This window comes from Durio zibethinus, chromosome 7 (assembly GCF_047325235.1).
Source record: "Durio zibethinus cultivar Kanyao isolate XHJ-2024 chromosome 7, ASM4732523v1, whole genome shotgun sequence".
In the NCBI taxonomy this organism is placed as follows: domain Eukaryota; kingdom Viridiplantae; phylum Streptophyta; class Magnoliopsida; order Malvales; family Malvaceae; genus Durio; species Durio zibethinus.
In genome coordinates this window covers 17,455,295-17,479,867 of record NC_143168.1, presented here as the reverse complement: position 1 = coordinate 17,479,867, position 24,573 = coordinate 17,455,295, and the positions used below count along the sequence as shown (strand labels likewise).

Genomic DNA, 24,573 nt, shown 5'->3' with positions numbered 1-24,573 from the left:
GATACATACTACAGAATGGCCATCATTGATAGAATTGCAGGTGATTGAATGCAGCAAAGTAGAGATATTCGCTAGAGAGTATCTAAACCTACTAGAAGCAAAAGGAGAGAACCAACTTGAAATCTCTACTCAACAACCCTTGTTTTGGGTCAGTAAGGTATGAACATTATAACATTTAGCTTGCGCTGATGAATATTCAATATAAAATTTTATGCGGTCGATTATGTCAAGGTCAATCTGCAATAATTTGCGTTATTTTTCTAGTAATTCCAAAACTATATATTACATTACTATGCCAAGTTTTAGCTGTTCTGCTGTTTTTATTTTATTCTATTCTTCTCATTGTTAAATAAACAATTGGGATTTAGACCTTTTAGGTTCATTGTAGTTGCAAGTACGCTCTAAGTCCTTTGCCAATTGAAACCGTTGCTTTTTTTTAACATGCTTGTTAATTTCTCAGGATTCATTCCTTAATCTACAAGTACTAATTCTTGAGAAGAATGACATTATGAAGGAAACATGGCTTGGAAAACTTCCAACTCAATATTCTAGCGAACTAAGAGCGCATGAACTCATACTCTTTCCTGACTATACCGTCACTGTCCCAGATTGTTTCATTCAGGCATTTCGAAATCTTAGAAAGCTAGTTGTCAATGAAGCTTCCTTTAAAGAAATATTTCCATGTGAAGGACATGTGGGTGTGGGAGAACATGCAAAAGCACTTTCTTGGTTGACTGAACTAAGTATATCAGAACTTCCTGAGCTGACACATCTCTGGAAGGAAGAAACACCACTTGAAGATGCATCTTACAAGAATGTGTATTACTGATTGCCAAATGATAGCAGAAGTCATAGCTTGTGCAAGTTATGAAGTGAAGGATGACATCATTTTTTCCCAGCTGAAGTATTTGGAACTTCGTATTCTTCCAAGCCTATCAAACTTCTGCTCAGAGAATTATACCTTTCTATTCCCTTCCTTGGAAAAGGTTATTGTCAGAAACTGTTCAAAAATGAAGATTTTCTCTCAATGAGAGTTGATCACACCCAATATACAGTAAGTTCAATTTGATGGAGATAAAAAACGCTGGGATGGCAATCTAAACACCACCATGGAACAAATCTTCATACAAATGGTATGTCTTTTTACCACTTCGCATTTCAACATATTTGAGCATGCTGCTTCTGATTATTTAGAACCTAAAACCTCATATATAGTTCATTCCTTTTGCTTAATGCTGCTGTATTCTTAATAAAGATAGGCATTAAAAGGAAGCCTTTATGCTTCCTTATAAAAGTGAACAAACCAACGTAAAAATTTTCCAGCATGAAAGATTTAGGCCATTAACTTCATTCATATACATTTTCACGTGTATTTGAAAATATAATATTTATCTCACATTTGTCTACAGAATTCTTTTCACCTTGTAATCTTAACCGATGTTATATTTTTATAGAATACTCACGATTCTAAAGAAGACTAAAGATGCATAGGCAGATCCATGGTTGTGAAGTAGAGTGTCAATCAACATCTTCAAAAATCAAAAAATAAAAAAAAAGAAAAAATTTTTTTCGTCAAATCCTCAAAAAAATTTTAATATCCTTTTTATCCATAAAATTAATAAATCCATTAATAATTTTTTATATATTATAATTGGACATAAAAAAAAATCTTGGATCAGTTACTGTAAATCTCACTCATGGCTAAGTTGGGTAAGAAGTACTGAAACAGAAGAAGAGCCAATTACTTTCCAAATAATGTTAATTTCTATGTTTTTGTGAATATTATAGCTAAAGTTCCTGCAAATCTTTTTGCTGAAGTCAGACAGTGAGAGGGTTTTTTTCTGCAAAATTAATCAGTCTTCTTTATAGTTATGTCTCACATTTATCACATAACTGCTTTATAAATGCAACTGGCACTTTATTGTTGCATAATAAAGGGCTTGCTGTTTAATTTATGGAGCATTTCTCTGCTGAAGCCCCAACACTGCCACATTTCGTGGTATCATTAGGCATTTCATCTCTTACCAATATTGTATTTGAATTTTTGTTATTTTTGTGGTTGAATTTTCTACGTGTGTATATGCATCTGTGCCTTTATTTAGTTATAAGTTCCATCAAATAAGACTCCTTTCTATCATCACTTATGCAAATATGTAAAAATACGTGTTCATTCTCATGGCTTGAGTGAAATCAAATAGCAAATATCAATCATGGAAGTACTTCAATTAGTACATTAATTCATAAAGTACTCATAAAAGATTTTAAAAGCTTTGTGTAAAACCAAGCAAATGTGTCACCTCGGTTCAAGTAATAGAAGCTGGTCTTTAAGAGAAAAAAAAAAGAGTAAAGTTCATTTAGTTCTTTAAGTTTTAAGCATAAATCAACTTAAGATTTTTACTTTGAAAAATGGACATTTCGCCTCAAAATTTTCAATTAATAGAATAATGAGATTTTTTTGTCAGTTATCTGTTAATTATTTCATTAAAAGTCTCAATAAAAAACTATTTTACATATGAATAATTAATATCCTTAAACAGTCACAAAATGTAATATTTGATAATTATAAATTATTGTTATTTTGTCTCAAGATATATAAAATTTATTAATAATATAAAAAGATTTTTTAAATGCAACATATAAAAATAAAACTTACGATTATAAGTATGTTAATATATAAATGTATATATAACAAGATGAAAATATTAAGCAGGTAAAAATTTTAACCAAGCCTTTTCTTTTTTTTTAACCAAACATTTTTTCTTATTATATGTTACATGTTCATTTTCTTTTAAATTTGTTCCAAAAAAATTATTACATGTTAAATGTATTTATTTTATTATAAATATTTACATATTAACTTATTTATAAATGTGAAGTTTGTTTTTATATACTGCACCTAAAAATCTTTTTATATATTATTAATATATTTTATATATTTTAAGAAAAATAAAAAAATTTATTTGTATAAAACATTACTTTATGTGAATATTTGGGGATATTGATTTTTTAAGCATAAAATGATTTTTTAATGAAATTTTTTTGAAATAATTAAGAAATAATTGACAGAAGAACTTCATTGTCCTATTAATTGAAAAGTTTGGGATGAAATGTCTATTTTTTAAACTAATAAGCTTGAGTTAAATTATGTTTAAAATTTAAAGACTTAAATAGAATTTACCCAAAAATAATTGAAAGGAAAAACAAATTTTGATAAATGATAGAGAAAAAATAAAATTAATACTATTTTATTATTACACTTTTCATATAGTGTGAAAGGACTTGCAAAGCCACATAAAATATCAAATAATTTTAAATTATTATAACATATAAATATTAATGTTATTTTTGTCATTTTTTTGTCACAAAAAGTTTAAGAATAAAAGAGGTATTCATATTTAAAGTCTGTTAACTCATAAGGAGATTTATGAATCTTTCGAGATTTTTTAAATTTACAAATTGTCTACCAACAAAAGATCATCAGTATTCAAATTTAGGTATTTTACATCCAGATTTTAAGCCTTAACTATTTGCATCAATCATTGTTGATATTTTTTAATTATTACTAGGTAAAAATTTTAATGTTATTCTTGTCCTATTTGCCTCATAACCACTTCTACTAACATTCAATCTAATTTTCCCACCATTGTTTTCAATCTGACCCGGTCAATTACATTCCGTTGCTTTTTTTTTTTTAATTTTTATTTTAGCCTCTTTTATTAATCTATTTTTAACGTATTAATATGTTTTTATGCATTTATAATTATGAAAAATAGAATTTAGAAAGTCCACTAATAATATATGAGATAATTTTCTTTTTATATGATAACATTATTATTTTATTCAATTTAAAATTTTTTTCATAATTTTTTTATTGAATAGGTTTATGATAAGTTTATCCTAACCCTTAAAATGAAAATTTTGACGTTGTTTCTACTAGTAACCGGGTTTTAATCCTTGGAAACTTCAAGTTTAAAAAAAGTTATAAATGATTAATAATTAGATTATCAGTTATTTACTACTAATTTATTTATGATTTACTACTAAATTAGTAATAATTTACTATTAAATTATTAATGATTTATTTCTAATTTATAAATGATTTGCCATTAAATTATGAATGATTCATCATTACATTATGAATTATTTTTATTAAATTGTTGGCAATTTACCACCAAGTTATTGATAATTTATGATAACGTTATAACTGTTTTACTATTAATTTACAGATAACTCACTAAAAAGTTACCAATGATTAACTATTTTACTATTAAATTATCACTGATTTATAATTAAGTTATTTGTAATTTACTATTATATTATTAGTGATTTACTACTAAATTATTGATTTACTTCTAAATTGTTAATGATTTACTATTATATTTTTATATATTTATTATTATGTTATCATTCATTTACTACTTAATTTTTGATTTTTTACTATAAAATTATCACCATTTTATCACTAAATTATCAATGATTCATTATAAAGTTATTACTGATTTATATTAAATTATGCAATATTTATTTTTAAGTTATCATTGATTAACTATTTTATTATCAATGATTTACTACTAAATTCTATTGATTTACTTTTAAGTTTTCAATGATTAACTACTAAATTATCAATTTTTTACTACTAATTTAACATTAATTTACTACTAAATTATCAATTATTTACTAATAATTTATCATTAATTTCTACAAAATTATTTATGATTTCCTACTCTCAATTAATTACTATGAAACTAAAACTAATTTACTATTAAGTTTTTACTAATTTACTATTAAGTAGTCAAATAATTTATTACTAAGTTATCAATATACCACTAATATTTTTGTCATATAGAAAAGATAGAGTTATGTATAATCAATCAATATTTTGTCTCATTTTTTTATTTAAAATAATCTTTGTTTGGTACTTTTGTCTGTTGAATAATTATACCTTTTATCAATTAAAAGCTAAAAATTTCTTTTATTTAAAAAATATTATACATAATTTTTTAAAAATTTCTTTTATACATAATTTTTTATTATATAAAATATATTAAAATACATAATTTTAAAAAATAAAATAAAATAAATTATTAACTTTGGTACTTGTCATGTTTTCTTAAGAAAATTTCAATTCTAAGAATAACTTGTTATGTAATATCTATATAATTTATAATGATTTCATTTTCAGTATTAACAACATAACTTTTCATGAATGAATGTAATTTTGGTATAAACACATTTAAAAAATAATTTTAATGAATTTTGTCGCACCATAAAGGAATTAACTAAAACAATTAATTTTGCTTCAGTTGATAGTTTTTTACTTAGAATAATTTATGTTAGATCGTTCAATCATTGAATGCAAAAAAAAGAGCAATTTAAGACAACTAAAAATTATTAAATAAAATTGAGATATCAATTAATCATATATATATATATATGTGCATATTAATATAAAAGTTAGAAAAAAATTAACTATTGTTTCAATTAAAGTGAACAATTTTTATTACAATTTAACAAGACCCAATCATGAGTTATTGATAACTCCACCACTTCTTAAATAATCAAACAGTACAATTAAAGGACCTCTGATTTGACAATGATTTTTGTTTTCAGAAATAACAATAAAAAAATTTTATAATAAAAAATACAAAAAAATTAATTATATAGATTAGACTAAACTGTAACAATATTTAAAAAATTATTTCAAGGTACTAAAAAGATTTAATTATGTTATAATTATCAAATGATTAACTCATAAAACATATAAATAATAAAATCATTAACATACATATATAGTTAATTTATTAAAACAAAATAAAATTAAAAGATAAAAAAATGCTTTAATGACATAATTATGATTATTTTTATTGAATTATTTAGAAAAATAAACTGTATATGCAATTGTTTTTACAACAACTAAAGAAACAAATTTCATAAAATTGTTTTATTCCTATACACACCAAGTTTTAATATCGTTTTATTTGTATTTTCATTTGATATGAAAAATCATTTTGCTTATAAAAAAGTAAGTCTAATAACAAAAAAAAAATAATTTAAATTAAATTTATAAAATATTACTAATAATATTTTAATAAATCGCTTTTAATATTTTTAAAATTAAAATTTTATTAAGGGTATTTTAATCAATCACTTTTAATTTTTTTTAGTCTAATTATAAAAAAGGTCTAATAATTAAAAAAATTATTTAAATTAAATTGATAAAAATATTTATTAAAAACATTTTAGCCAATCACTTTTGGCACTTTTAAAATTAAAATTATAAAATATTTTATAGTTTAATTTCATATAGACTTTATTTTTAATTTTATTTGATTTAAATTAAACTTAAATAAATTAACAAAAGTTATATATTTATGGATAAAGTTATTAATTTAAAATTTTATAAAGGTGTTTAGGTTGATATATATATATATATATTATAAGTGGACAAAAAAAAAATTGGATCGTATATTTTTATCTCATGCCTAAGCTGGATAAAAAGTACTGAAACTGAAGAAGAGCCAATTACTTTCCAATTAAAGAACGTTAATTTCTATGTTTTTGTGAAGATTATAGCTAAAGTTCCTGCAAATCTTTTGTCTGAAGTTAGATAGCAAGATAGTATTCTTTTGCGAAATTTAATCAGTCTTCTTTATAGCTACGTCTTACATTTGTTACATAACTGCTTCATAAATGAAACTGGCAGTTGATTGTTGCAGAATAAAGGGCATGCTGTATTATTTATGGAGCATTTCTCTGCTATAGCACCAACACTGCCACATTTCATGCTACCATCAGACATTTCACTTCTTGCCAATATTGTATTTGAATTTTTTACTATTTTTGTGGTTGAATTTTCTGAGTATATATATGCATCTGTGCCTTTATTTAGTTATAAGTTCCATCAAATGAGAATCCCTTCGATCATCTTTTATGCAAATATGCAAAAATTTGTGTTCATTCTCCTGGCTTTAGAGAAACCAAATAGCAAATAATTTCTTTTACTTTTTTTACTTCAAACAACACAATAGAAAATGGTTTCCTAAAATTTCTTTTTTTTCCTCAAATTTTTTTTTTTAGAAAACGGAGCCTAAGAATCATGCAAACTAAGGGATTATATATTCAATATGGTAATATTTAATTTATAAAAATTTATTATTGAATCGTTAATTTAATGGTATTAAAATTTACTTAAAATTAAAAATTTGGAAATCAAACTTCAAATTTTAATAATCACAAAAAAAAAAATCAAAGACATTTGTTAGAATTTAAGACGAATTCCATTTCAAAATTTCGTCAACTCCAGTAACGAATACTTGATTTCAATTTTATTCAATTTAATGTGTTTTTCTATTTTCTTTTCCATCCCAAAAATTTTGGGGCTTTGTCACATAAAACATCAAATAATTTTAAATTATTAGTACATATAAATTTTACTTTATTTTTGCCCTATTTGCCTCATCACTATTTCTGCTTTTACATTCAATCTCATTTTCCCACTGTTGTTTTCAATCATGTCCCAGCCAATTTCACTTGCTATGCAAATAGACCTTTCGCGACACTCCGTTGTCCATCACATCTGTTCTTCATTGTATATACCCAATATAATTATAACTTGCTCACTTTGAGTCGCCTTAGTCAAATTAATTTTCGCTTTGTTCTGTTATTGAAAGACAAAAGGCAAAATGAATTTGCTTTCCTTGCTCGTTGATAAGTGGGAGAATTAGTTGCTGAGCCGCCTGAACCATCTTTGAAGAAAGGCAGATTTTCTCATATTTTGAGGTGGTACGCCGTACGCCCTTAAAGACCCTTCCAACTTTAGGCCCTTCGCTTTCTTTTGATTGGCTCGGTGTTACTTGCTATATTAGGGGCTTTTCTTTCTACTTGTTTCATTGTAATTTGCTTTTTTCTTTTCTACTTGTTTCATTGTAATTTTCTTTTCTGGTTTCGCTCCTCTTTGTTCTCTCTTTTTCTTTTTGTTTACCCACAGATTTTGTTATTCAGTTTGCTTCCTGTTTGCTTCTCACAACTTAGAAAATAAAAGAAAAAGCGAGAAAAAAAAGAAGAAAAAAGACGGAGTTTGTTGTCGCCATCGTTAGCTCTTTTGTCGCCATAGCTGCAATGTACACGATCTCTCCCATCAAAAACCATATCAAATACCTTTCTAATCATGAGAATCAGGTTCAGACCTCAAGAATCGAGCTGAGAGCCTGAAGGATGCAAGAGAAAGAGTGCGGCATTCCGTTGATGCTGCTAAACGAAACAGGGAAGAGATCGAACATGATGCTGACAAGTGGTTGACTACAGTCAACAAGAAGATCGCTGAATAAGTGGAGAAAGTAATGCGGGATGAAGAAGAAACAAAGAAAAAGTGTTTCATCGGCTTGTGTCCTAATCTATGGACTCCTTAGAAGCTTAAAATGAAAGCAGAAGAGAAGGCGAAGCTTGTTGCTGATCTGCTCGAGCAGCAGGCCAAATTTGACAGGGTTTCTTTTCGTGCAGCTCCACAAGGTATCATTGCCGCATCTGTTAAAGGTTTGTAAGAATTCGAGTCAAGGACGTTGGTTTCAAATGGAATCATGGGGGTACTGAAAGATGCTAGTATCAATTTTATAGGGGTGCATGGGATGGGTGGCATAGGAAAGACTAAGCTAGTCAAAGAAGTTGCTGGACAGGTCAAGGAGAGCAAGTTATTTGATTCAGTGGTTATAGCAACTGTAAATCAGACCCTTGTTGTTAAAGGAATTCAAGACCAAAAGTGCAGATTTATTGGGTTTAAGATTTGAGGAACAGAGTATTGTAGGAAGGGCACCTTGACAGCAAGAAAGATTGAAAAAAGAGGAGAAGATTCTTGCTGTTTTGGATGATATATGGGCAAGATTAGATCTTGAGGAAGTTGGGATTCCTTTTGGAAATGAACATGAGGGATGCAAGATTCTGCTAACTTCTAGAGATCTCAATGTCTTATCAAGTGGGATGGATACTCGGAAAAATTTTGCAGTTGGCCTTTTAAATAAAAAAGAAGCCAGGGACCTGTTTAAGAAGATGGCTGGTGACAATGTTGAAAGTTGTGATTTGCAGGCTACAGCTATTGAAGTAGCAAAGAAATGTGTGGGATTGCCAATCGCCATTGCACCAGTTGCAAGGGCTTTGAGAAAAAGAAGTTTGTTTGAATGGAAGAATGCTTTGTGTGAACTAAAGAGGCCTTCATGGCTTCATCAATAAACTTAAAAGGGGCAACAGCGGGTGTATATTCAGCTATAGAGTTGAGTTACAATTATTTAGAAAGTGAGGAAGTTAAGTTGACTTTCTTGCTTTGCAGTTTCTTAGGCCATAATGGGTTGATTCAAGACTTGTTGAAATATATAATCGGTCTGGGTTTGTTTCATGACGTGAACAATAGAGGAAGCAAGAAACAGAGTATTGACAGTGGTGAGTAACCTGAAAGCCTCTCGTCTGTTGCTTGATAGTTTCAACAGTGAACGGTTTGATATCCATGACGTTGTTTCGTATTTTGCTACATCAATTTCAAATAGGGACCTCCGCATGTTTGCGTTAATTAATGGTGATGCGCTGAAACAATGGCCTGAAAACGAAGTGATGAGAAAGTGCAATGCGATTAATTTACTTTACCTAATATTAGTGAGCTTCCTGAGAAGATGGAGTGGTCACTTCTTTCCTTTTTCCATGTGGCCCATGAAGGTACAGTAAAATTCCTGCCAACTTTTTTAGACGAACAGAAAGACTTAATGTCTTAGATTTGACTGGAATGCACTTTCCATCCCTACCTGTGCCAAGTGAACTCCTCATAAACCTTCACACGTTGTGTCTAAACCAATTGAACAGAAAGACATAACCATCGATGGGAAGCTCAAGAATTTGGAAATCCTTAGTCTAGCTCGATCAGACATTAAAGCACTACCTCAGGAGATAGCACAATTGTCTCAGTTAGGGATGTTAGATTTGAGTCATTGTACTAGACTCAAAATCATCCCACCAAATGTCTTGTCGAGTTTGTCCAAATTAGAAGAATTATACATGGACAATAGCTTTGTTCAATGGGGTAAAAATATTGATGAAAAAGACTGAAGATTTGCATCTGGATCAACTTAAAGGCATCAAGAATGTACTTGCTGAGTTAAACAACGGGGAAGATTTTCCACATCTAAGGAAACTTCACATCCAAAATGATCGGGAGTCCAATGTATTGCAACAGAGAAAATTAAGCTTTCTCAATTGCAGTCCATGACACTTGAAGGTCTGCCACAGCTCATTAACTTTTGCTCTTAAGACAAAAGGTATTAATTTGTTTGTTTGTGGATTATTCCATATTCCAACTTCGGCTTTTATGGATTGGCCCAAAAAAAAAAAAACATTAGCTTTTTTGCATATTTGTTTACATGTTAAAATATTAAAAAAGTCCTTTGAATTATTTCATTTGTTAAATAATTTTTTTATATTTTAATTATATTTCAATAAGTACTTATACTTTGATTTATATCCAAATAAATTCTTATTTCAAATGAAGTACTAAGTTTTTTTTTCTGGTTCTCTTTAATTAAGAAAATTTTGATATTTTACATAAGAAAAAGTTTTACTTTAACATTTGTGATCGTGAGAAACTAATGTCTTACATGTATGATGTATTATGTTATGGGCTTATTTAAGTATAAATTAAAAATTAAAAATTTATTTGGATACAATAAAAATATAAGAATTTATCTAAGTAATGTGGTCAAGTTGATGTACTTTTTTTTGTTGTTTTAGCCTTTCTTGTATAACTTTTAATTATGCTCCTATTTTGTTTGAATTTATCTTATTTTAAACCTTATCCATGCTTTTTTTTTATGCATGAGGTTATAGAGATTGAATAATGATTATTGGAATTAAAAGTCTAATATTTTATCAATAGATCACATGACCCACTAACAAGTATATATAATCTTTTCGATTATGCAGCTAGAATATGAAATGATCACTATTAGGGGCATTTGGTAGTCAAAAGGGTTTAGTGGTTTTTTTTTTTTTTCATGTTAGAAGCTTTCAGTAGACAATCAAAAATAATTTTGTCATTTATGCCCACATGATATGTTAGTTTGGTCAAACACATCCAGTGCCATATCCACTTGGCATTATCTTTGTTGTCTTCTAAAGGTCCCTTATTACTTATTTATAAATATGAAAGTTCAGACACCATTAAGTCAAGTCCATACTACTCCTATTTCTCCATATTACTCTCCTTCTGACCTCACCTGTTCTAATTTATGGGTTAGAGTTGAAACATAGATAACACCCTTTGCCTTTACCTTTAACTACCTTTTTCTTCTGTCTTTCCAAGATTTGACCCTGAAAGAGGAGCTCGGCACAAATATTTGGCATGCCAGGTAAAGAAGCTTTTCATTCACTAGCCAAGCATGAAATAATGCCACCAAGAAAGAGAGCATTAGAGGAAAGAAAAGATGACCATCCTAGCTGGAACAAAAACACATAATAGTTAGCACTCAAAACAATTTCCCCCACCATAGATAGACTCGACCATAGAATAATTCCAAATCTTGATTGAACAGATCCAGGCTCTTAAATAGGTGTTGCAAACCTTAACGCCACCACAAGCTTCGAAGGTGTCTGACTTAATCACTCCTAGCTAAGGAACCTTAGTAAGATAACCAAGCTATGAGGAGTTGAAAGCCTCCTCAGCCTTTAGAGAAGATGTGTATAACACTCTTGTTTGTCATTTCTCTAGCCACAACTTGACACATGCCATAACCCAAAAATCCAAACAAACAAACCACGAACCCCAATTAAACAAGGACTTGAAAGCTTGGATGCAGGCCATGGAGAAAGATTTGAAAATGAAAGTAGTGGCATTTGAGGACAAGCTTAAGTTCTTGGAGACCTCCTTTTCACTGAAGAGATTGATAGAGCCATGCCTTCCAAAGGGTTCAAAATGCCAACCTTAGAAACATATGATGGTACATCCGACCCTTTCAATTATTTGAAACTTTATAGGACTAATATGATGATGCAGGATACAAACGAAGTCTTGATGTGCAAAGGTTTGGCTACACTCTGAAAGGTATAGCTTGGTACTGGTACAGGAACCTGGAACTGAGTTCAATTATGATATTCAAAGAGTTCAACCATTCTTTCATGTCTTAATTTGTAAGTAGTCAAAAAGTGAAGGAGACAACTTTAAGTCTGATGTCGAACCACCAAGGTCACAATAATTCTTTGAAGAACCATGTCACATGTTTTAACACAGAAGCTTTGCAAGTTAAAGACCTAGAGCAAACGGTCATTGTAGTTGCATTGACAAGTGAACTTAATGACAAAGAGTATCACTTGAAGTCAACCTTGTCACTGAAACCACCTAAAACTTTGGCCGATGTCCTACTAATAGTTGAGAAACCTTATCACTAAACTTTAAATATCTTTTTCTATAAACCATTACTTAAAACCCCATCAGACATTAGCAACAAGTTTTCTAGGATTTTCAAGTTTTTACGAGAAAACCTATGAACAAACTTGCTTGCCATGTTTTTTTTGGTTGGATTTGAAGACAGTTTTTTTCATTAGTTGAGAAAGTGAAAAATGTCAAAGTCTTGCAAAGGTTAGCCATGGACTTGGTAAAGTGTCCAAGTGAATCAGATTGTGTCAAGGTATATTACTCCTTCCCTTCCCTTACCACTATCTTTTTCCTTTGCTTTCCTATTTTTCTCTTGACATAAAATGGTAAAGTATTAATGAATTTGTCCAATTTGGTATTACTATGGCATAGGTTGAGAAGCGTTCCTTCAGGGAATGTGTTGGAGAAAAAAGCCCTTGTATATCAACCGAGTGTGTAGGACTCAGGGAAACTTATTTCAATTGCAAAAGATGAAAGGCATGTTGCTTCTTTTCTTCATAGTTTTTTGTCATGCCTCTTATACTGTGTGTAGGATTTTGTTTTATCTTTTATGGGGACGATGAGTTTGGGGATCAATTCCTCTACTTATAAGCTTTCTTTTGATGTCTGTGTTCCAGTAGTTCTCGATCTAATTATTTTTTCTTCCTCGTAATCTTCCACCAATTAAAGACCATTTGTCAATAGATTTAAGAATGAGAAATCTATCTGATATTATGAAAAAGATGTTCAAAAATTTATTTCCTTATGCAGATCTTCCAAAACACTCACTTGTTTCCAAGTAAACTGTGAAGTTAAATGATAAGTTCATCTTCTTCAACGAAATTTCCTCTCTTGAGATCAGGCCTCAAGTAGTTTATCCATCTTAATCTACAACTCTTGCTACATCTAAGCAGCCCTGTAGACAATTCAAGAAATCAAATTAATAATTAGCAAGATGAAAAAAGAATAAGAATAAGAAACATTTGAAATATTAGAGATCTTAGAATTAGTAAGTGAAGTTACCCGCAGCTTTGGCGAGTGAACACTCGCAACCTTCACCATGGACGCATGAGGCACTGGTCTTCCTCTTTGGTCCATGCACCTTTGTTGGTATGTGCTTTTTCACAACAGGGTGATCATCCCATAAATTTTGAAATCAACTCCTTGTTCAAACAATCAGGGTAGTTGATGCTAGATGTGTTCAGATTAATAGATTTGGAACAAGTGGGAATGGGTTTGGGATATAAATAAGCAATTCAGAACCTAGTAGTACTAGGAAAATAGACAAGTTTGTGATTTATGTGGATGGGTGTTTTTGTTGTGTTCAGGTTTGAAAACTGATGGGAAGATGTTTTTTGAGAAGGATTTTATTCATGCAAAATCCAAATTATTATTCCAATTGGTTTTGGGAGGTTTATCCATTGTTTTGGTTCGGAATGAATTCTCTGCTGCTGATTTCAAAGAGATTAATGTCATTTACATTTATTTTTGCTGCTAGTTCGAGTGCACTTAAATTGTTTGACAATGATTGACATTTTATGGTTTCTAAGATAGCCTTTAAGAAGTTTGACTTACTGCTTTTTGTTTTCTTTCCTATAAGTTCACTTTAGTAACATTTTTCATTTCAAATTTGGACAAGCCACTGATTTTCTTGGGATCAATAGGGCCTGTTTGAAGAAGTTGGGTCCAAAAGACTTGATTATCTCTTTCTAGATTTTCATACTTATCAAAATAAGGAAGAAACAGGAAATGGGGGACTGAAGAAGGTGAGATAAAGTTGAGAATAAAATAGAAGATAGTTTGTCATTCAAACACATGGCTTTGATAATGAATAAGGCAGAAGATGCAACCCAATGATAAATGCACCCATCTCCTTTTTTCTACATCAGAGGATTGTTTAATGTAATAATTAATTCCAAAAGCTAATAAATATAATTGTAATATTAATTATAGTTATATAATCCTAGTATGGAAAGAAGTATCTTTGATTTATAATTAATAACACATATTGCTACTATAATTGCGAATTTAAATCCGAAAAGAATTCCAAGTAATTAGCTGCCAAAAGCCCAATAATAATCTCACATACATACATAACCTTATATATATATATATGTATGTATATGTATATATATTCTATTTTATTTTTTGTATTGATAAGTGAAACTAATTAAGGGAGTAAAGAAGAGATTGAAGGTATTCTGTTTTCAAGAAGAGAAGCGATTTATTATATATCTTCTTACTAATTAGGTATGATCACTTTCATAATTTTTTTTATGCCTACTATTGATTGATTTGCAGTGTTGGGATTATTTGGTTATAGCTTTGTTTAATCAAACAAGATGCAAAACTTTAATTCGAATCCTTGTAACCAATTATTTATATTCTTAATAACTAACAATTAAAGATTATGCATCTTAATTGATTACCACCAATCCTGTTTTATGTAAATTTGCTTTAATTCTTCATTATTGCATATAGTTTTATATATTTTGACTTGCTGCCTCCACCTGGCAAGCAGTTCTGCCTTTTGTTTTTAGAATATTGATTTGAATTTAGTAGTTAATATCAAGTTCTATTCACTTGATACTTTAATCGAAGATATTCAGAGTTGAAGGATAGAAATTGGATTTGTACCTTGCAAACAAGCAAGAAAACTAAATCATTCTACCAATACTATATTTCTGGTTTTGGCTTAATTACCTTAGACATGAGTTTCTTTACTTCTTTTAGGCGGTTAAACTGAAATTTATTTCCTTCCAATTCAGTTAACCTAAGAGATTTGTTTTTGTTCTACTTGCTAATGTATACAATGTTATATTTTCATGCAGTAAAGTAGGTTGGGTTTTGTGAACATGGAAGTAATAGTTGAGGTTGATAATGAACGACCACAGTATTCTTTTCCTCCTCGCAAATCTCAACTTTACCCTTAGCTTGTTATATCTCAAGGAGAGTTTAATTAGAGGCAAACATTCTTTAATATATCATAACATTGGTATTGCACTAAAATCATTCTTGAAACGTGTAATAAACAAACATGTTGTTCTTCTTTTGGATGGTTAGTGTTATTGTATCTTGTATCACTTTTAAATCTTGCTTTGATAGAGACAATTCAACTTCCTCCTTTCAATATGAAATTCGATACGTGCATTCTCACAGCACCTTCATGTGAACCAACTTACCGCATCCTTTTCTTTAATTATCTAGAGAATGAATTTATATTTTGATTCCCAATGCTCGTGAATTTTCAAAACAAAAGATGAAAGACGATGTTGTAATCAGTGTGACAACATTTGGAGGAAAGACTTATTGCATTTCTTCATAATATTGTTTGCTTACAATTGAGTTTGAATGATCAAGTCTTCAATTTACAAAATTAACTTTCAAAACAGAATCAAAGTTGTTTAACTTTACTATTCAATGCACAAAATATTTGGTTGAATTTTTTGGAGAGAAGCTACTTGTTTGTAAGATTTACTCTCCAAGATTGTATGAATGGACTTCATATTTTGAAGCTTTTAGGTTTGATTTCTGAGAAAGGGAATGGGTTGAGATGAAAAACATTGGAAATAATGCAATTTTTCTCGCAAATCAATGTTACGGCTCATGTTACCCAATAATTGAAGAATCTAATATAAAGAGAAATTTCATTTACTATACTAAGTGTGAAGATAAAAACATTTATGTCTATAATTTGAAAGATCGAAGTGTTATAACATATTTGTCTTATCCCATTGTCAGTCATAAAAAATCATGTCAGTATTGGTGTATGTTACAAATGGAAGACAACTCCTATGATTTAATTTTCTTTTCAGAAAAAAAAATTATGAAGTTTTTCAACTAGAGGAGCTAGCTAGAAACAAAGGTGTTATCCTTATACTTATTTCTATGGTAATTACAAATTTAAATCCAAAAAGAATTTTAATTAGCTGTCAAAATTCCAATAATAACCTTACATACTTGTATAACCTTATATATATATATATATTAATAATGCCTATTGCTATTTTTTTATATATTGATGAGTGAATTAATTAAGAGAGCAAAGGAGACATGGAGGCTATTCTATTTTTAAGAAGAAAAGCTATTTATAATATATCTTCTTATTTATTAGGTATGATCACTATCAACCCTAATTTTCTTTTTGTGCTTGATTTACAATATTGGGAAGTGGAATTAATGTTATTCTTCTTTTATCTCAATTGATAAAAGAAGAAAACAAAAGTTATATCTCGTTTTTATGTTTCTTTAGAAGTTTATGCTTGGTATAGTTTTTAATTTTTTTTCTCTTTCTTAGTTAATTTCTCAGTTTTTACTTTCCTTGCAACAAAAAAAAAAAAAAAAAAAAACTAAATCAAGATACTAATTATGCAAATTTAATTGAGATAGCTTTCATTACCTTGACTAAGTAGAAATTTAGCTAACTATTGATACAAAAGAGAGATATGAAAGGAATAGAATTCTGGGATAATGGAGCACGACTTTCTGATTTGGAGAAATTCAATAAATAAACTTGTTTCTGTTTGTCACATTCATTACCTTTTTGTTTTGCGCAAGAGAGAAAGATAAGGGAGTTGACAAAGTAGAAATTTAGCTAACTAGAGAAATTTAGATTCATTGCCTATTTTGTTGCTACTGATGGTGTCCAACGAGAGAAATTCAGTTATATTATAACTAGAGAAATTTAGATTCATCGCCTATTTCTCTAGAGTTTACATTATAATTTATTATAAACAAAGACGAAATCTAGAGAACTCCTGATGGTGCCCATCGAAGACATTTATTTTTCTTCTTCTCTGCTATTGGAATTAAAAATACAAAATAAAAACATGTGGTGATAACATTAATTGGTGAAAACATTAATTAGTGGAGATAATATTGATTGGTGGTCCAAGGCTTTACCTAATGCCTCGGAATGACTTGCCTTGACGGTTCTAACATAAGGACTCTAGGAGCTCTTTTTGTAAATTGCTTTTTTAATATTTAAAAATTTGTGAAAAATTTTATCGTTAAAAATCTTAAATTTAGAATTTATAGTAAAAAGAATTATAATTCTTATGTACATAGACACCCGTCCAAAATCTGGTATTAATTTCAATATTAATCCTTAACTAAAATAAATCATTCCAATATATAGTTGCAACAGTTTTTTCTTATTCGAAAACCACAATCTGATAATTGTTATAAGCAGTTCTACTATTTAATACTGACAAAGGAGTTTAGTATAAGTAAAAGCAAGATTCAAAAACTAAGAACAGAAATTCACATATTTCTGCTTCTGGATTTTTCATAAATCAAATATTTTCATCAGATAAGGAAACAAGGATTAAGGAATGTAAATTGTTTTGTTAAAAATAAGAGACAAATATCAAAATAAGAAAAAAGCACCAAGCATAGGGAATGCTAATAATCCATCTTTTTCTTTGTTTTTGTGATAAAAATTCTCTATACAAATTTTTAAAAAAAAGTCAATATTGAAATGGAGGGCATTTTTTTTATGAAACCAGTTTTAATTGATTTCATAAGAATATGAGCTTGCAATATTCACTTTCAAATTTCAATTTTTAACTGGTGGGAATAACCATACCACATAAACTCAAAGTGTCCTGCTTTATGTTTGGCATCCTCTCTTCAAACGGATTATGTAGAAATAATAATAATAATAATAATAAGTAAAAATTATGCTGAAGAATAAATTGATTTACTTATTTCAAAGATTATGTAGACAACTTAGCCGCTAATATTTCAGTTTGGTGAAAAAAATTCCACCTTTTATTTCTTCACCTCTCATGCTATGATTTCCTCTATCATCTTGCAATCAGTTATGCTCATTCCTTCTAGTAGCAGTAGGCTCTTAGCTGCATGTTGAGCATGCTATTAAATTGATGAATCCATGACATCTTGAAGCTTCCAACGTTGTTTAATTTTCGAAAGACACCAACGACGGCACTAAAGTCTTTAATTGTGCAAATTCCAGCACTTCAAGAATTCTTATGTAACAGAAAGTTGCTGTTGGATTGAATTCCTATAATATTAAATTCCTTCAACATAGCTCTTGGTTTATATTTATGGAATATTGTTTCACCTCCATATCTAATTGTTGTGTCCAACTTTCAAAGGTTTAAATAAATTATCTTGTACATTACATATATAGTCATCTTAATCCTTATAATATATCATCAAACTTAATTCAATTATTTTTTAGTTATTCAGTACTACGTGTTGATTAATTATTGTTATGTAATTAATATGCTTCTTCAAATATTGAGTGCTAAATAGTAACCATTACATGAAGTTGATGAATGAGATTTATTATCAATATGGCCTGAACACAAATGGATAATGAAATTTAGATGAACTAATTCAATCTTGTATCACTCTCAAGTAGAATTGTCAAAACTGATACAGCTTATAAACTCACTCAATCTATTTGAATTTGACTCAATTCAATTTTAAAAAAATCAATAATCCGAACTAAATTTGAAATTATTTAAATTTGAAAATTACCGGAATTCATATTAAGATAAATTATTTAATAAAAAATCTACAATACATCCATTTATTATTTAACTTTGATTATAGAAATGAGCATTTTCCACTTGTATGAAGCAGTGCTATCAAATTCAAAATTCTTTTAGACAATGGTACTAAGGAAAACACTACAAGAAGTAAAGAGAATTAACAAAATATATCCTCATTTCATGGAAGAACAGATTTATAAAGAATCATCTGCCATAAATCCTTTGGACAAGGCACAAGAGAAAAAGAGATGATTCCTTCCCTCCATATCTGCATTGCACAAGAAACGGGTCCGATTAGTTTTAGAGATCCCCTAGTTTGGTAGTCCGAAAGTGATTGAGAACCTATTGACAATAGCCATCCAAGCCATGAGGAAGTGCCTAGGATCATGAGTAGGAAGCCAAACAAGCCTCTGCCCGTTGACTTTGGCTTGTTTATTCCTAAAGTTTAGCCATGCTGATCCAGTCTGAAATTTAGTGAAGCTGAGGCCTAAGACGGTCCTTGCCATAACTTCTGAGCTGTAAAAGCTTTCTCCAACTCACCCTAAGCACATAAGTAGAAACCCATGCAACCCATAAGGAACCAGATTTTTAACAGAAATTCTTCAGGCTACATGCTTGATTCCACTCCTTAAGATTTTTCAAGCCAAGACCCCGTCATACTTTCTGTGACAAATGAAATCCCAACTAATAATGCAAGCCCCTAGAGCAAAATTTTCCTTCCCCTTTCAAAAGAAATGAGGACAGAGTTGAGACACCTTTTTTTTTTTATCAATTTTTGGGAAGAATGAATTAACTACAGTAGAGGTTTTGCATACCAAAGAGAAGTGATTGGATAATTTGAAGCTTGCCAGCATAAGTTAGGTGCTTGGAGGTCCAATTTTTAATTCTCTTATTTATTTTCTCAACCAAAGGAGAACAATCTTTGTCACTAAGTCCCTTTGTGAGGAGGGGGACTCCTTACAGGCAAGGTGCCAAGTTTGATCCCAGTTGTGCTTCATATTTGTACATAGGCACCTACACAAAATCTAGTATTAACCCATGACTAAAAACAAAATCCAATATATAGTTGTAACTTGTAACAGTTTTTTCTTATTCAAAGACCACAATCTGGTAATTTTGTTATGAGCCGTTTTACAAATAAATGCTGACAATAAATTACCGATCAATGAGGAAACAGTAACTCAAACTTGGTCAAATCTAGAATTGAACTGTGAAAATACCAGCAAAAGAATACGCCAATCTGATGTACAATGTGGTTGAAATATAAGAAGGATGAAAGATTTAATAATATACATAACATCCGTTCAACTTGAAGAAGAAATTTTGGTAATATTGAAACAGGGGAGTCTTAAGCCGATTGACCTTACACGTAAAAGACTACATGTTTGTAGTTTACAGTGCCATGCATGATGCGGTCTCATACTTCAGTAGAACAATTCAATATGCAATGATCAGAAGGCATCTTCACTATCACTTTATAAAGAAATTGCACCTTGATGAAGGGAAATAAGTGGACAAATGAAGAATCATGAAAGTAGAATTACAAGTACTCGTTAATCACCATCTAATTTGAATTGAAGGGAAAATAAGACTGTCTAATTGAAGGGTAACAACTTGGTAATGTATATATATATATATATATATATATTATCTTCTGGCTCAATCACGTAACTGCCCATAGTGCTGGAATTTCTCTAGCAATAATCTTTTGACTCATAACTTCCTAGTTACTTGGACTCTCTAAGCTTCGTATTCCAAGTTGGATTTAGTCCACACAAGAATGGATTCTGATCAAAGTCGAGCCTTTCTCGGATTGGGTTTTCTTAAGACACATTAATTAAACAATTCTTAACCGTTGGATTTACCATAAATTTATGTGATTAAATTTCTTAGTCCAAAACTCGACACCACACCTGTTCACATAATTGCACCACCAAATCAAACACGCACGAAAACCGTTTTTGAAGAGCAACCAAATAAATCAATCTATATAATAATTTCACAAGCTAATATAATTCCATTAATTATAATCATAAATTTTAAAAAAATTATAGTCATAATCCTAATATGAAAAGGAGAATCTTGGCTTACAACTATAATAATACATATTCCAAGTGTAATTAAAATTTTAAATGCCATTCCCAATTAGGAAAGAATTCTTGGCAGCAAAAACACCAATAACCTTGTATATATTCCCTTGGAAAAACAATAATAATAAAAAGGCCTTATATTCTGTCTTTCCTATATATGGATAGGTTAATAACATATTTCTCTCGAATGAAACGAAGGAGAGATTGAGGAATTTTGTTTCTAACAAGCGATCATCTGACTTGTAAAGGTATTACTATCAACCCTAATTTTCTTTTCGCATGCTAAAGCTTGATTTGCAGCTTTGGTAAGTTCAATGTAATTATTTACTACAATCTCTTTGTTTGTTTCCAGCTTCCTTTAATTAAACATGAAGTAAAACTTCCATTAAAATCCTGACAAGCTGTTGTTAATTATTAATCTAATTTAGTATATATGCCTCTTAGTCTTTAGTTTTGATTCTTAACTAATTACCTCTACCTGTTTCATGAAAATTTGCTTTCTTCATTATTGCGACTATTTGGTTTTGTTTTGATATTTGAAATTGAGATTGAATCCTAATTAATAAAATTAAGAGTTCAACATTATATTAACATAACAAAGGGTTGTTGGCACTATTAGGACTTTGTTTTCAAACTCTTTCTGATCATAGCTGGTTTTGTGACAATTAATTTCTGTATATCCAACTTTTGGGACAACATGTAAATTACTTGGCATAAACCTCTCTAATTAATTTATTTCCTCTTCTAATATAGCAACTAATAAATAAAGAATCAGAAAACTAAACTTCTAAAAATCTAGCGAAGTACTCTACTGAACCTAACTATTTAAGTTTTAAGCTAGCTATTGAAATTTGACCATGCACTTTTGCTTTTAATTTTGTTCAGAAGGAAAAAAAAAATCAAGTTTTGATTGCTTTCGAACACTTAAACTCAAGGCAGTTTTTTTTGGGCCAAGAAATCAGGTTATTTCTTTGTTAATATACATGTATATGTGTAATATTTTCGGTTATGTGCTAAGGATTTATATATATATATATTGTGCTAAGGATTTAGGATTTAGTGGTTCTCTTATATTTGGACACTTCAATTTTTTTTAGGACTTTAAAATTTTTGGGCTCAAGTACATTATATTTTCATGCAGGAAAATAGTTTGGGTTTTGTGAATATGGAAGCAACAGTTAAGGTCGAGGATGAACGACCGTCATATTCTCTTCTTCCCCGCATATCTCAACCTTACCCTTGGCTTGTTATATCTCATGGAGAGTTTGTTCAAAGGCAAACCTTCTTCAACATATCACAACATCGGTATTACACTAAAATCATTCCTGAGATGTGTAATAAACAAATATGTTGCTCTTCCTTTGGATGGTTAGTGTTACTAGATCTTGTCTCATCTGATTGTTCTCTTTTAAATCTCATTTCGATGGAGACAATTCAACTTCCTCCTTTCAATATGAAATTTGATACGTGCATTCTCACAGCACCTCCAAGCGATCCAAATTGCCACATCCTTTTCTTTAATTACATAGAGGATGAGTTTATATTTTGTTTTCCTGGTGCTTGTGAATTTTCAAAACAAAAGTTGGAAGATAATGTTGTGATCAGTGTGACAACATTTGGAGGAAAGATTTATTGCATTTCTTCAGAATATTGTTTGCTTACACTTGAGTTTGAAGGATCAAGTCTTCGATTTACAAAATTAAGTGTCAAAACAGAATCAAAGCTGTTTAACTTTACCATTCAACGCAAAAAATATTTGGTTGAATTTTCTGGAGAGTTGCTACTTGTTTGTAAGATTTACTCTCTAAGATTGTATGAATGGGCTTCATATTTTGAAGTTTTTAGGTTTGATTTCTGCGAAAGGGAATGGGTTGAGGTGAAAAGCATTGGAAATAATGCAATTTTCCTCGCAGATCAATGTTACGGCTCATGTTATTCAGTAGCTGAAGAATTTGATATAAAGGGAAACTCCATTTACTATACTCAGTGTGAAGATAGAAATATTTATGTCTATGACTTGGAAGATCAAAGTGTTACAACATATTTGCCTTGTCCCATTGTCAGTCGTCGAAAATCATCTCATTATTGGTGTATGTTGCCAATGGCAGATAACTCTTAAGATTTAATTTTTTTTGAGAAAAAAATTATGTAGTCTTTTTTTTTTTCTTTTTGGTCTTTAATTTGTTATTTAGTTTAATAAAATTATAGTTTGTTGATTTTTAATAATTAACTTTAAATCTATTATTTTTTAGACTTGAAATTATCAATGATTGAACCATGATCATTAAAATTAAAATTTTAATATTTTATCAACAAATCATATCATTGTTGGCACTTTTAATTTATTAATTTGTTAATAAAATGTAAAAAAACTTTTTTTTAAAAAAAAAATTATCAAATTGATACAAACCGAAGATTAATGATTCAAATTAATTCAGTTCTCCATTGTTTAAATTTTAAATATTTTATTTTCTAAATTACTTTAAAGGTATTGACATTATTTTATAAATAAAATCTTTTTTATTTTATTAAAACTTTAAAAAAAATAATAAAAAAATAATAAAAATACAATTCTCGGATAATTTTTAGTTTTATTTTATAAATAAAAGTCGAATTGAATAACTATTTTACCATTCACATCAAATACAACCAAATCAAAATAAAAATTTAATTGAACACTACTACTGGAATCAAATTTTTTGCACGAGTCATTACTCACAAATTGAGCTTCAGCTTTTAACGACGACATGGTTTAAAAGAATAAAATTGATTCGTTGGTTTATAAAAATAATGATTATAAACCCTTGGCCTGATGTTATCTCATTTAGACAGGCAACAAAATCCTCTCCGTACAAATTATGACATGGTGACATCCATTTTCCTTTGCTAAACCTGCCTTCTCTTTGGGTGAGAAAGTTCGATGGCAGTGGCATCAAAGGCATTTTCCCACTGCCATATTAAAGATCCAATCCCACCAGCTGCAGCACGAACAACAACTGCATCTCCAGTTTCAACCTGTATTGCATGATACTGTATTACAACTTTTGTTAATATAATTAAAACTCTGGTTTTAAACTAAAATAAGATCAAGGAATGAGGATCAATGTCAAGATAAAGTGAAACGACCAAGGCTCCAAACATTATAATTAGAACAACTTGTATCTATGAAACCTAGCTTGGAGCAACAACCTACCAGATACTAGATGGTCATACCCTTCGACCTAATATATGCAGCGATAATAGGGTTTACAGAAGCAGGAACTGGAAGAATCTGTTCCTTAATATATGAAACCATAGGATAAACAACATAAGCAAAATATAACTAAGCTCTATTTCATTGCCATGTTATTCTCTATACTTCTTAACAAATTCTTCCCATACCCAAGAAAAACAAAAACTAAACCCCAAAAATAAATAAATAAACCAACCCATCAACCATAAGACTGATTAGAAAAATAACGAAAAACAGAGGAGATTCTTTGATTATTGTAGCCAATCTAAAGATCTTTTATATTGCAGAGCTGACTCTACCAAGCTCTGTTTTTCATGCGATAGGGAAATTCACTTAGGCAAACAACCA

At 29.6% G+C, this 24,573-nt stretch overlaps 1 protein-coding gene and 2 pseudogenes across 1 annotated transcript; all 3 read left to right on the top strand.

Annotated features, from left to right (window-relative positions):
* Positions 1-836: 836 nt before the first annotated feature.
* LOC111278023 (disease resistance protein At4g27190-like) lies at positions 837-10,124 on the top strand (annotated as a pseudogene).
* A 2,464-nt stretch (positions 10,125-12,588) lies between these two features.
* On the top strand, positions 12,589-12,877 carry LOC149518057 (cytochrome c oxidase assembly factor 5-like; annotated as a pseudogene).
* A 9,281-nt stretch (positions 12,878-22,158) lies between these two features.
* On the top strand, positions 22,159-23,112 carry LOC149518056 (uncharacterized). Its single transcript, XM_089763402.1, has one exon. The coding sequence runs from the start codon at positions 22,159-22,161 to the stop codon at positions 23,110-23,112; it is 954 nt and encodes a 317-aa protein (XP_089619528.1).
* Positions 23,113-24,573: the final 1,461 nt, after the last annotated feature.